Source organism: Chelonia mydas, chromosome 1 (assembly GCF_015237465.2).
Source record: "Chelonia mydas isolate rCheMyd1 chromosome 1, rCheMyd1.pri.v2, whole genome shotgun sequence".
In the NCBI taxonomy this organism is placed as follows: domain Eukaryota; kingdom Metazoa; phylum Chordata; order Testudines; family Cheloniidae; genus Chelonia; species Chelonia mydas.
The window spans coordinates 203,378,164-203,392,628 of NC_057849.1; the positions used below are offsets into that span (position 1 = coordinate 203,378,164).

General features: G+C 43.0%; 1 protein-coding gene across 7 annotated transcripts in view; it reads right to left on the bottom strand.

The window, feature by feature from the left end:
• Positions 1 to 244: 244 nt before the first annotated feature.
• Positions 245 to 14,465, bottom strand: part of GDAP2 (ganglioside induced differentiation associated protein 2) — a 43,480-nt gene continuing 29,259 nt past the window's right edge. For 5 of the 7 annotated variants that reach the window (XM_007067873.4, XM_027830077.3, XM_037910146.2 and 2 more), the window contains 5 exons: positions 13,653 to 13,729; positions 12,741 to 12,880; positions 11,912 to 11,966; positions 2,309 to 2,452; positions 245 to 970 (listed from right to left, as the gene is read on the bottom strand). In XM_007067873.4, coding sequence (XP_007067935.1) covers positions 926 to 970; positions 2,309 to 2,452; positions 11,912 to 11,966; positions 12,741 to 12,880; positions 13,653 to 13,729 — 461 coding nt within the window. In that variant the 3' untranslated portion in view covers positions 245 to 925. The remainder of the gene's footprint in view (positions 971 to 2,308; positions 2,453 to 11,911; positions 11,967 to 12,740; positions 12,881 to 13,652; positions 13,730 to 14,465) is intronic. The other 2 variants (XM_037910141.2, XM_037910125.2) reach the window with 2 other exon arrangements.

Genomic DNA, 14,465 nt, shown 5'->3' on the forward strand with positions numbered 1-14,465 from the left:
TTGACAGAGCTGTCAGAGCTATTTGATAGTGTCCCTGTTACACTTTGAAAGGGAGTGTAGAGTCTTTTCCCAGAGCGTGATTATTTTCAAGAAAATAGAAGCTACATCACTGAATCTTTTAATACATACAAGAGTAATTAGGGTGCTGGCTGCAATGTCAAGCAGATGGCATTCATTTACAACATTTATGCATCTGTCTATTTGAAAGATATGAGACCACAAATACCTAGAATTACAGGAGAGATTCAGACACATTTTTCAATTTTATTCTTAACAGGAGAGCAACAACATCTGAACTTATCACATCTTCCAGGGAAAACAGACAGGGATTATAGCATTTATGGTACTAAACACTGCCACAGAGTTCACTTGGCATAGTACTTTGCTCACTCCGTGGTTGTGATATTCCTGATTCCAGCTACTGTTGCAGGGTCATCGCTAGAATAATCAGCACTAATAGAAGGGGAAAATAATTGGAACTGAAGCATAGACCATAAGATGAGCAACAGTGTCAGGCTGGTACTGTATATCATTTGTAAAACAGGGTATTATAAATGGAGCTGGAACCAGGCAATATTAAGTAAAAACATGATTAAAGTATCTCTGATGGTCTTCTGGGAGAGCAAAAAAGTCAATTCAAGCATAAAACTCAATACCTTCCAAAAGAAGAAAATAAAATTCACCAAGTGATCCTGAAATCAACTTTTCCTTTGGATAAATAGATCTGAAATAGTAGTACAATTCACAGTGGCATAAAGTTCTCAGATTGCTTGTGTGCTTGAAAATATCTCATCAGTAAAAAAATACCAGAGAGTTGGGGGCAAAACCCTTTCTCTGAATTCTGTACATGGACAAATGCACATGGGATCGGCAGGCATCAGGTCATAGGATCCATGGGAAACCAGCAGTATTGCAGAGCTGTAGATCACAGGTCAGGGGATGAGGGGTAAGAATAGTAAGGCCCATTTTCCTGTGATAAAGGAATGAGAAGTTAACGAAATGTGTCTCCCAACTCTCAAGTGCCTGCAACTGAGGGATAAAAAGGAGGCATAATTAAATAAACATTCTTGACCACCCCCTCATATCCTAGTACAGTACCATCCAAACTTCACCTACCTGAGAACTGCATTGGCAACTTGCTGGGAGCCTGAAAATTGCTTGCTCCTGATTTGAACATAGCAGATCACAGCTGCTTTAGCCTAAATCCAAAGCCGTGGCCTATCAAGACTGCAAATGCCAGCATGTAATGTGGTCAGTAAACCCCTCAAGATGGCACACTGCCTACAGACACATGCAGTGTCTGTTCCTCTGTATTTAAAGTGAGGGCAAAGGTGGGTCAAAATGACACTGAGTCACATTTGTCCTGCACTTTGGGGAGAAGTCCAGGAGGAAGAAAGGACTAAGACAACCAAGAGCAGTTCCTCCTCTCCACTCCCTTTCCCTAATGTGTGTTAATTTGGGGCTGGGAAGAGGAAACAAAATTTGAAGGCCATGAAACAATACAAGACAACACAGTGGGACGGCAGACAGCAACAATCCTCTGTGCGTCAGGTTTTAGGTTAGTTAACTTCTCAGAATATTGCAGAAAACTGTTAATAGCACCATATAGCTAATCGATAAGCCATGGAAAACTGAAAGCTTAGTGAGACTGTCAGGAGATAAGCAAGGTGAGGGAGAGAAGCAAGCAGAGAGAATAAGAGACGTGAATACTTCTAAGATCTGCACCTGTAGGGCACCTAGGATTCAAGAAGAGGCAGACCAGCCATACCTCTACATCCAAGTTAATAGACACAATCTGCTTCATCAAAGAGAGTGCTCTTCCCCAAGAAAAGCAGACCATAGTGACCCTAATCTTCATTATGGAGGTGTGGGCCCATGAGGACTACAGGTCTGCAATCCAGGCTGCTCAGCTCAATGTGGAGTACTGCATGCTGCATCTCCATTTGGTTACTGATTAGGTTGGTTGAAATCGTCTTCATTTAATACAAACTTGGTGTGGTCCTCGGCTAGGCAAAGAGTGGTGTCCCTAATTTACACACAAAAAATATAAGAGAAGCCTCTACTGGAATAAAGGGCTGCTTCTGGGCCAAACCCTCTCCTCAGAGATTGATGTAGAAAAGACTAACATGGGACAACTGACTGTTTCTATGAAGTCCAAAAAGAGCTGTTAGTCTCCCCAGCAATCCATCTAGACTTCCTTTTAAGAGGGGTGAAGATGACTTGTTCCAGTCTGCTTCACAAAGCTGTAAGACATTCAACAACTGTGCTTGGGAGCATAAACAGATGCTTATCACCTGAAGCCACTTACCCTGGCATCGTATTCAAGGACAAAAGGGGGGAAGTCAATCTGTTCTGGGGGTATGGCTGTGAACAATTGCTGAAGGTTTTCCACATAGTGGATTTTGTCCTTTAGCCCTGAGACGGTAAAGGTTGTGAAAAACCATGTTGAGACCTAAACATAGAAAAGAAAAGAATTAAACTGATGCCATTTCTGAGTCTTCAAGTTCAGCATATTATTTTGTACTCGTATAAACCAACCAAGCTTCAGCATTGTAAGTGCGAGCACACAACAATAAGGAATAGTCCACTCCAATTGCTAGTCTAGCAAGCTGTTACTTGCACTACAGAGTAGTGCTTTCAAACTCCAGACTGACATTTTTCTTAATTCTACATGCCCATATTGCTGCATGGCATTGGTGTCTATTTACTCCTTCCCATTCTGCTATTTCCAAAACTCTGCACATTACAATTAGTTTCTTCACTTCCAGATTAGTCAGATCAATCTCTTTCCTTGCCTTGGTTTTAATGCCTGTTAGCACCATTTTTTCTAGGGCAATTTAGAAAAAAAAGTGACCTTCAGTTGTCCCAATAGATAGATACTGATAGATACATCCTCTGTTCTGGGTATTTGTTTTCCTCTCTCCTATACACTACATCTGCTCAAATGGCATCAGAACCGACTTACAACTGTTGCCCAAAACCCTAGTCTTAATTTTAGGTCCTAACCTTGAGTTTCCTTCAGATCTTTTTATAACAGGACACAATGTAGAGCAGGTAACTCAGCTTTGTCTTCCCACACGTAAATCAGATAGGGAATTACCAGCCAGGTGTTGTTTGTTAAGGCCTATTAGTGTGGGCAACTGCTCTACATGTATTGAAATTATTTCTGGGAGGAGAAGAGGATGATCTCAAACCACACTTTTAGAGCACAATGTAAAACTGGCTTCAACCAATCTTCCCATTCGGACACCACAGCACATCCCATTTTCCCAACACAGAGTAAGTCCAGGCCCTGCTGACTGGAGGAGACAGATCTGTGTGTATGTACACTACTGAATACAGTAATTTGTTCTGGGGAATTTTTTACCACTGTCTCAAACTTGTAGTCCAGGGGCCATTTCGTCCCTTACCTTGCAATATCTCAGCCATTGCACTTGTTCAGCTATGTACTGAATACAAAGCATAATTCCCTTTGGACTACAAAACCCACGTAGTAACTACCTTTAGAATATATAAGTCAGGATCACCAATGTGGCAAATGCAGTTTGTTCGATCTAGCAGGGGAAATCATGTGAAGGCACATTGAACAGAACTAAAATTTGGCAGCAATTGAAAGCTTTGCATTGAGAGAAGAGAGCAATTTCTAATGAGAGTTGGAAGTTGCTAACGCAAACAAACTTACGGCAGGCCCTGGATTGTTTTAAGTTGTGTTGGGGAAGAGGGGGAGTAGAGAGAGAAGCCTGAAAATGGTTTTCCTTTCACATTTTGTTTCGTGAACTATAGCAGAGTTTCCTTTTCTTTTACTGCACTGGCATCAAGCATGTCAACAGAAACACAGAGGTGTGGCACGAGTGAGTTCGTATAGTGCTGCTGCGATTTACGGAATGGAAAAAATCTGACAGAATGGTGGATTAAAAATAAAAAGATATTTCGTATGTAAATGTCCGTCCCAAACAGATCATCTTTAGTTGAAGCTCAACATTTGAGCTGAGGGAAGCAAATAGCGTCCTTGAAAAGTACAGTGTCCTCATCCTTAAAAAGTACAACCAGATTGGGAGGTTGAGTGTGTGCGTGCATGTAGTGGGAGGGAGAAGCAATTGGAATGAGCTGTGTTTTAAGACTGATATTTTATGATGTACCAAGGCTAGAATCAGAGCGTATACACTACTAGAAAGCGGAGGTGACCAGTTTTCCCACTGACATTCAGATTTGCTATTAGTTCTGATGGTGAGAGACCTCTGACCCGAAAACTGGCACTTGATCCCTCACTCTAACCAAGTGTTTGTGTCACTGGTCTGAATATAGCAGATTTCAAATCTTGCACCATGGTAATTTTCACTCCCTCACAACAGGAGAGGATGGAGCATCGAAACAATGAAGTTAAGTTCAGACAGTCAATATGCAGAAGCATAATTGATTACACTGAATGCAATGGTAGCAATAAAATATTACCCAGGAATACAGTATTTTGGGGGGATAAATAGAGGACTTCTGCTCAAGAGTCTGGTGCTGCTGGAAGGTGACTGCACTGGAGAGAGAGGAGACCACTGAATGCTCACATCGGAGAAGGAATAAAGAAAACAGGATTGGTCTAGCTGCCTTTTTGTGTACAATGGATTACTCAGCATTAGCCAATCACACACTGCTTTAATTACCCTCTGTTTTGGGGATCACTGCTGTGCTCTCACATCTGCAAACTTAGTTTAGAGCAACATGTTCTATAAAAAGCCACTAGCCTTACAATGCACATAATTTAAAACAGTTTCTCTTCTCAAATGAAACAAAGAATGTTGGTTGGCAGAATAAACCATGTTCATGGCCCCCACAAAACAAGCACAGCTCTGGTCCGCCAAGACGCATGATAAAAACCTCTAGAGCCCAGCAGGCCCAGAAATAGTGTACAGAAATACAACAGATGGCAGCCATTAAGTATGTCAGAATTCAGTACAGCAATAACATTGATTATTTACATTACAGATTTAAGAACTGAAATACAATGCAGAGATGTGTAAGAGGAGGGCACTAGGGGATGGGATGGGGGAAAGCTTACAAGCAAAGAGCTCCTGTTCTTGAGCTTGAGAAATACAGTGTCCTACCCCAGGAACACTGAAAAGCAAAAGCAGAGAGAAACATGCACTTCTGAAGGCATCTAAGCAATTTAGATCTTATGGGACTCTCCTGGCTCAGAGACTAAAAGACCATGTGAGTCAAGCAATGTCCTACTGGCTACTTCCTATTGTGCGTCTCATCTCACACTCCATAAGGAGATACATTCTCCTTCAATAGCCAGCAGCAGGCCCCATGAGCTCTCTCTTGTAAACAAATGCTCTCCTTGCAGGAGTAAAGTTGGGGAGGGATAAGGAGATTAGGTAGAAGACAATGGAGAGACATGAAAACAGATTAGTGTCTGAAGAAACCACCCCCCAAAAAACATTTAAGTCAAAGACAAGAAGCCCAGAAGATATGATTAAGGCCAGTGAAAGAGCAGTGTCATTCTAATGACACCTTCTGCTTGGAGGAATGGCATTTACAGGCTCCAGAGGGAACTTTATCCAGATATCTTCAGGTGCATGGCAGGTTGCCAGGATGAAGGGCCTGAAGGCTGGGGTTTCTTGGACGTCCAGCATAAGAAAAAGTAAAGGGAAAATTGGTAAAGCTATTGACAATAAAATGATTAGCATTCCTTTAACATATATCAATGAGAACAGAATCTCCAGAATTCTTGGGACACCAGATCTGAAGCCTCCAGAAAATTCAGCCCTGGCTCTTCTCCATTGTTTTCTCCCTGTTCTCCTTACCTCTGCTCAACTTTACTCATGTAAGAAGTGGTGTTGAGCTGGTAGTTCAACAGGGGGGCATTTTCCTTCCAAGTCAGTACAGACTGAAAACCTCTGCACAATGTTGTGGGTGGGGACAGTGCTGCTGGAGGTATTATCTTTTGCATGTCCTGCAAAACTGAGGCTCTGATTATCATTAAAGATCCCACAACATTTTTTCCTTACAGCAATGTTTCTCTATGATGTCTGGCTGGTGACCAAAGCAAAAATTGTCACTACTGTCTTGTCATTGGTATTCTCTAGTAAATGTAACAATAAGTCTATATAATAATATCAACTAACTCTTTATATGGCACTTTTCATCTGCAGATCTGAAAGCACTTCACAATTATTATTACTGTGTGTCTGATTTGAGAGGTTGACTGAGAATAATTTGATCTTTATAGGTAAGGGAGTGAGATTTTCTTTGTTTTAGATTGTAACAAAAATTTCGCTGCCTTAGGGCCCTGGATTGTCTTTTGTGCCCCCTCCCTTCGGGGTTTGTGATCCAATTGTTGAGAAACCCTGCCTTAGAATACTAGCTTGGTCAAATTCCATCTTTGTTTAATTCCATTTTACTTCCCTATATTTCCTCTGGCTGAAAGGCCCCTAAAGTAGCAGAACTACATTCTGGAATTTGAAGCAAGTGAGGACACTTGGCATTTTTCTCTGCATGCTAATCCCCAATATGTTCGTCCTGCTTGTAGCTATTTCAGAACTCTGCTGCAGTCTCTGACAAGAAACCTAAAGACTTGGGCAGGCTTTTTATTTACTTCACAAGCAAGATCTGTGCATGGCTATTTCCACTTGGAACCTCTAGATTTTTTTTTTTTGTTCTACACGTGAATTCTGATAGGTCTGAAAGGGAAAGAGGACTACAGGCCACACAACATTCACTTCCTTGACAACAGTTTACCACACTATGCTACAAAGTCACGAGACCGCCTTGTCAATCTTCTCCTGGTTCTGGCCAAGATGGCCAGCCATCTATCCAGGAGAAGGAAGCTGAACGGGAGGGAGCGCTCTGCGGCAGTGGGGTCTATTTCTGTTCCTTTATCCGATCATGCCTCTGAGCAGAGTTTCTCTGGGCGGTGTCCACTGACTCCTTACTTGCCTTTGAGGAGCAGTGGGTGCTGTCTAGGACTCTCTGTTCGGTGTCCCCCCTGGATTTTTGACCTCTTTCCCAATCCGGTTTTTCTTTTTCGTTGTCCTCATAAATCACTAGTAGCCTGGACTAAATGGTTCCACCCCCTTAGCTGAGGGGGCGGGTCTACACCCACCCTTCCTGGTACTACTACCTCACGGCAGAAGTTCTACAAACAGCCTTCTTTACTACACAACCCTGATTCATCCCTACAGCAGGTCCATCCTGTGCAGTGATTGAGGCAGGGGTCCTGTGTGAAAAAATAGTACGTGATCATGTAATTAAAGATGGCATCATAATGCATATGCACAGGAGGCTGAATTAAGGTTGCACACAATCTTAATTCTGGGATTTCCTAACTTTTAAGTACTTGAATTAGCAATCTTAATAATGGTCTTTTAATAGTTTTGTGTGTGCATGTAAATGGGCCATCTTGATTATCACTACAAAAGTTTTTTTCTCCTGCTGATAATAGCTCATCGTAATTAATTAGCCTCTTACAGTTTGTATGGCAACTTCCACCTTCTCTCTCTCTGTGTGGATGTATTTCTCTCTCTATCTTTTTACTATATGTTCCATTCTACGCATCTGATGAAGTGGACTGTAGCCCACGAAAGCTTATGCTGTAATAAATTGGTTAGTCTCTAAGGTGCCACAAGTACTCCTGTTCTTTTTGCAGATACAGACTAACATGGCTGCTACTCTGAAACGTGCAATTTTCTAGTTTTTTAAAAAAGCAATATGAAAAAATTGAATTCCATCTTGTGGAACCATACTGACAATGACATGGTTCATCAGCAGGTTGCACCCTTTACATGCACTGCTCAGAGTTCTGCCACTTGATCTAATAGAGCAACTCATAGCAATAGTAGGACCAGCACTAGAAGGGAAATGAGACACTTTGCCCGGAGAGTTCATAGATGACAGAGTAATGGTGAGATTCAGAGATCTTGCATTCCACTACAGGCTTGGGCAGGAAGTGTGCTCTAATACAGTGGTTCTCAACCAGGGGTCTGTGGCCCCCTGGGAGGACACGAGCAGGTTTCAGGGGGTCTGCCAAGCATGGCCAGCGTTAGATTCGCTAGTACCCAGGGCAGAAAGGCAAAGCCCCGCTGTGTGAGACTGCAGCCCAGGGCCCCGAGCCCCACCACCCAGGTCTAAAGCCAAATCCTGAGCAACTTAGCTTTGCGGTGCCCTTTGTGGCATGGGGCCCCAGACAACTGCCCTGCTTGCTACCCGCTAACACTGGCCAGTTGTTGTGGCACAGCTGGGCCAGGAAATTTTTATACCATGTTGGCTGGGGCCTCAGAAAGAAAAAGGTTGAGAACCCTGCATGGTCACAGACCCTTCTGCCTGTTTACCTGAAGCGTGACCCCTTTTGCCCTATTCCCTCCAATTTATCTCAGTCCTGTCTCTTTACCACCCCCTGGTTCTTCATCCCAGTCCTGTTTTCTTCACCTCAGGCTACTCATATCAGTTCCAGTCTCCTTGCCCCAGCAAGTCTTAGTTTCACCCCTCTGGACTCTACATTTCAGTCCCAGTGTCACCAACCCCTCAACTTGTCCTTTGTTTCCTTTGCCCCACCATTCCTAGCTCCCCCACCCAAAAAGCACCTCATCCATTTTATCCCCACAACTCTGGCCTCCACTCAACCCACCACCCACTGTGGCTCCCAGCCCCAATCCACCATCCCCAGACTCCTCATCCAGTCTCAGCATCCCTCTCCCGAACCCCCAATTCCTTGGCCTTGTCTCTTTGCCCAGCCAATCCCAGTTTTCCCTCTGTACCACGGATCATCATCAGATCTGTCTTCCCTTTGCACTCACCTCCTTCCTCTGCCTCACTAGTTCTCAGGCCCAGTCTGTCTCCTTGCCCAGTCAGTCACTGCTTCTCCTCTTCTGCTTCTCTTCCAGGCTGCCAGTCCCAGTCTCCACCTCCCTGCACTTAGGCTTCTTGTCCCTATCTACTCCCTCCAGTCTAGCTCTGGTCCGCCCTGCATTTGATTCAGGCAGCCTCTTCCTCCATGTGGCTTAGGCTCAGCAAGGCTCATTGAAAGCACAGGACACAGAATTGTGGCACTCTGTTCAGATGCCTGGAATAAGAATGGCCTGCTGTAGCCCAGAGCTACAACTGCAGGGAGCATGCCCAGTGTGGACAGACACTTTAGGGAATTTATCTGCTAAAAATCTAACAAGTCTCTACTGAGCATGTGAACTGCACTTTTTCAAAGGCCTATGTGGCCCAATTTTCATAGGGACAGCAAAGGTACATCCCTGACACAAAGGACACCTCCCTGCTCAATTTCAATCCCTGCTCCAAAGCATAAAGTTTTCAGAACTTTTAAAAGAAAAGGTAACCAGAAGTTTTAAATATGGGCAAAACAATGGATTTTTCAAACCTCATTCTCAAACAGTTGAACCATTTTGGGTGAAATTTTCAACAAACGAATAACAAAAACCAACCAAACAAAAAAACCCAACAACCACCCAAAACCAACCAAACAAAAAACCCAACAAATCATGAGGCAGATACGGGGCATGGAAAATTTCATCCCAAATGATTTAAGTTTGGCAAAGTTATAAGCAACTGAAAACAGGGTTTTTTAAAAGGGAAGTATCAGGCAAACTTAATAGGAGGCAGCACTATCAGCCCCACCTATCATAAAATGACCAGATGAGTCAGCCAGTTTTATTTTTAACATAGATGTCAGGGATGCAAGGACTACAGTTCCAAACATGCAATGCTGCAAATTAATCTGACTGGAACGCTGATGGGATCAAGATGGGACAATGCATACTGGGACACAGTCTGCTCTGAGCACATCTTCATATTAAAGACGGGGCACTCATAGGCCACACACTGACCATGTCTGCTGTAAACCCTAAATCTAAACATTCATACTGTTCTTATCAGCAGGATATCTGAGTGCTGTCTTACTGTTGCAGGAAATGGCAACCTATTCAGTGTTCACAAACTAAACCATTAATTAGCACAAACTATGGAATTAACCACCTACGACAACCTTCTGGTCAGCAGGCATCGCCATTAGCCCAATACGCTTTGTGTTCATCCCCAAGTAAGGACAAAAAAAACACCACAACAAAACCTCAGAGGTTTCAGAATGTTAACGAAGCGATGGTCAGAAGGCTGACTATCCATGCAATTTGTGGTACAGAATGGAGGCTTTTACAAAAAGCTGCTCTTTGGGATGGACAACTACCCAAATGAATGAGGGAAGAGAAGGGCTGAAGGCTACACTGGCATGGAATTAATAAGTTCATTCTAGTACAATATTTGACAAGTGTAAAGAACTATATAAATGGTGGTGGTATTAATAAAATGAAATCAAGGAACCACCAGAGTTGTTTGCCCAACTCATAACCTCAGTACAATCACCTACATTCCTCTACCATGTTTCAACTTATTGAAATTGCAGGGAGGCACCCAAGCAGAATAAAACACATTCGCGATGGAATCTGGCCTGGACCTTGGGGACCACACTCTTACTCTTACTCCTATTTTACATAAAGTGACAAAGGCTCTCTAATGAAGATGGCAGGTCAGGCCCGTAGTCTGACATCTAATTCGAAAGTGCAAGCATGTAAGATGTTAGTTAGGGCCACTGCTGCCACTTTAGCGCCTTCCAAGCAGAATACCCTGATTACTGTTTTGATCCACAGCTGAGAAAAAGGAAGAGAAGCAGCACCACCTTCTGGTTGCCTCTAGAGACCATAGAGCAAAGCAGTAACATGTCCTTTTGAAGAGGTTAGACAAATCCACAGGAAATAAAAAGTTGAAGCCTTGCTTAGGCCTCCCCAAAAGGAATTCTTCTTCCCTTTTCCACCTTATTATTTTATATTACAAACCAGGATCCTAACTGAGCCCATTGCTAGCTCATCACTGCTACTCAGTTTTTTGGAAAAGACCAGGACACAGGCAGTGGGAGACTCATCTACAGGTTAATGGGTTTGAATGTGACCCAGGCAAGCAGTTACCACAGCAAATATGAAGGCTATTTGGTGGCCTATGTGAAATTAACGGTTAGGTCTCTATCAGCTGTGCTGTGTGTTCCTGAGCTGACCTAAGGCCAACAAGAGGGGAGGCAGGCAGGCAGGCAATCTCAGCGGAGGCCAAATAATGGCCATGGAAATCAAGTTTTCCCCCTCTGCCTCTTGAATACCCACATCAGATCAGGTTTGAGGCACACTGGTGATGAGGTGCACGTGTGTGAATCTTGCACTGACACTGCTTTTGTACCATAACTGTCCTTGGGAGTAAAAAATGCCCATGTGGTGAACCACAAAGAGAAAAAGATTCAGGTTTCTGGGTTCACATAGCTGAATGTCATATTTCACGCCAGAGAGCAGGAGAAAGGACTAATGCCTCTTTTCTTTGAATTAAATGTGGTCTCAAAGCTTTAAATTTTGTTAGAGGACACCACAAAGACATGTACCCCAACCACCTGTGACACTGATCAGCTTCATTCTCAGCCTTTCAAGACAACTATTCCAGTTTATCAGACTAGGACCTCTGCTGTAACAGCTAATGTCTGCATCCATTCAGTACCTTAATCATGAGGCTCTGTGCCATTGTTCATTCATGTGCACTAACCAGCAATGCAACGTGGCTTAATAGCAACCTGAGAGATGAAGCGTCACTGCAGGTCAGAGCACACATAGTAAAATGGGAAGTGAGCAGTAGTGGTACACAGGGGCCCAGCACAGAGGCTCATCATTAAGGTAGGAAGGGAAAGGCTAGTGTAGCAGCCACATAAGCCAGAAATAATAGTACACAAATGTGTACTAGCTCTTGGAAAACACTTATCTAGCAGATATGGCCTAGTGTTTTGAAGTCTCTCTCTCTCTCATGACTTCTACCCTTACACTACAATTTTATGCCCTATTTTATTTCAGAAGTCTGCATTCTTGGCCTTTGGTACAGTATACTTCACCTTTGAGCGAAATGTTGGGTGGACGAAGTACACTGCCTTCAAATTTCTCTTGTACCTGGTTTAAAGAAGAAAGTGACGCTTGTTAAAAAAAAAAAAAAAAAGTGATGAGCTCATCCTATTAAATTCAGCCAAAACCAGAGCTTAAAGCGTTTGGAGACATTTGCCCACTTGTGCACAAGTGCTTGTGGTGCTAACCCTGACCCATAGCATTCAAATCCAGGTCAAAGGGCAGCTGCCCTAAGAATAAGCAAGGCAAAGGAAGTGAAAAGTTTCCCTGCATCTCTAGAGAAATCCTATCAGATCCTCCAGTCCATCGTGCAGACAAAGAGGGTTACACATTAGTTACAACTGTTAGTGTGGACTATACGTCTCCTCCAGCAAAATGGATGGAGCATCCCAGTGGACAATACTATCTTTTGGAAACACAACCTTTAGAGGGAGATGGAATGAGCTCACATAAAATATATGGGCGCAAACACGCCTGCCTTCACTATTGATCGATATGCAACAGGCAGGGATTGCAGAGACCAGTACATGACACAAGCATGCAAGAACTAGAATTAATCTCCTGTTGAACTGAGGCACTCACAAGTTAAAATAAGCATTACAGAAATTCCTAGAAATTTGTTTAAATGGTTTGATTCAGAGCAGGAAAGGAAACAGGCCTTTCTTCCTAATCTCTACTGGTTTTGTTAGACACCTGGGTCTTGGCCCCTGTGAAATTCTTCCCAGCAATCCTTTAGCTATGGAAGCAAACTGGATAAACGGTCTGTCTTAAAGGCTTGTATGGGGAGAGAAGTAGAGGAGAAGGGTTTCTCTTCCTACTCACTTGATGTCAACGACGTCATACAGTTTCTTCAGGAAGTCGGAGTCCAGGTGATTGTAATCACTAGTGAGCGTGTGGAAGTATACTATGACATACTCCTTCACTGCAATATGGTCCATGACATGGATGAAGTACAAGAGTGCCTGAGGAAGACATTTATATTTTCAGCAGAAAAATCTGTCACAGTCCCATTCTGTGCTAACAGATTTCCTTCTAACACTAATATTATTCAGACCAAAAGCCTTAAGACAAGCTGATATTATATTTTAATTATAAAAACATGATGCAACACTGAAGTCTTAAACACTGGCTCAAAAATATTGTCTGGTGATTTCTACAACCAACCTTTACTCTGCTCCATGCCCCTAACCTCCACATACTTTGTGTGGGGAACAGGATTCCTGGCATTTTACATGTGCAAGAAACAAGTTTGCTCACTGCACCTCACTTCTTCAGAGTCTCCAGCTACAGAAGCACCTTTACATCTCTTGGGAAGGAAAGGGCGGGGGTGTGTGGGGGCGCGCGCCCTACGCTACACTGCTAAAGAACGGCCATACCGGGTCAGACCAATGGTCCATCTAGCCCAGTATCCTGTCTTCCAGCAGTGGCCAATGCCAGGCGCCAATGCTTCCCTAAAGAGAATCTAGTCACTTCCCTAGAAAAGTTCCTACCAGAAAATCTTCATATGCAAAGTTTTAGATAGGATATATTTTCATGTTAAAGTATCTATGCAAGCAGTTTGTACATAATCTGCTGTGTAGGAAGATTTCTGCATAGACACACCCCTCTAGAGATATCCTGCTAAAGTTAGTGCTGAGGGTACAGTATGAGATAGTTGTACTTAATAGAAACTGCCTTTCAACCTTAACTAAAGAATCACTGCCACAGCTCTGTAATTTTATACGAAGATTTTACCTTTTCCATGTCTATCAGAGTTACAGGAATATTCCTTCCAACTACCACCACCACTGTGCGACCACAATTATCCACACCTACAGAATAAAATGAGCACCACAAGCTTTTATCTTTGAATAACATTCATAAAGAAGTCTGAGTTTTTGAAACTCTCCCTGTAACTCAGGGGCAGCTAACTACAAGCATTCTACAATGTCATTAACTCGCATTCTTAATAGGAGATGGAGTGCAGAGACTACTGCTCCCATTACATAGTACTCATTTTGATCTAAACAGAAGGATGCCTTGCACCTGGAAATAGTAGTCTTTAATACAGAGTTGCACTCCTTGAAGATGGAGGCTGCAATCAATAACCCTGGACGTTCCAGCGATTTACTGACATAGCCCCTACTGTTTAGAAGGCTCCACTTTCAGCTTTATCACTACCAAAAGGGTGTGTTGTTCTGGACATATAACCTATAACAGGTACCACATCCTCAAACGACTGCAATCACATTAGCATAAAGGGGCTTCATATATTTAAGTTCTTATTGACGCAGACATGAGCGACTTAGCTACAGTTGCTTAATTTAGATAGTAGGTTTACAATGTGAAACATGGTATTAATTCCTTGAAAGGTATAATATACACTCCCACCCCCCCCCCAACAGGTAGCTGAACACATTGTAGATTTCCTTGATGGGAGTTTTCTCCATGATGTTTATATATACATGGGGAAGAAGAGTTAGAAAACCAGAGTGTAGGGTGGGGGGAATCAAATGCCATCTAGCCTGTGTGTAAATATAAGCACATTGTAAAATAATTTAGAAAGTT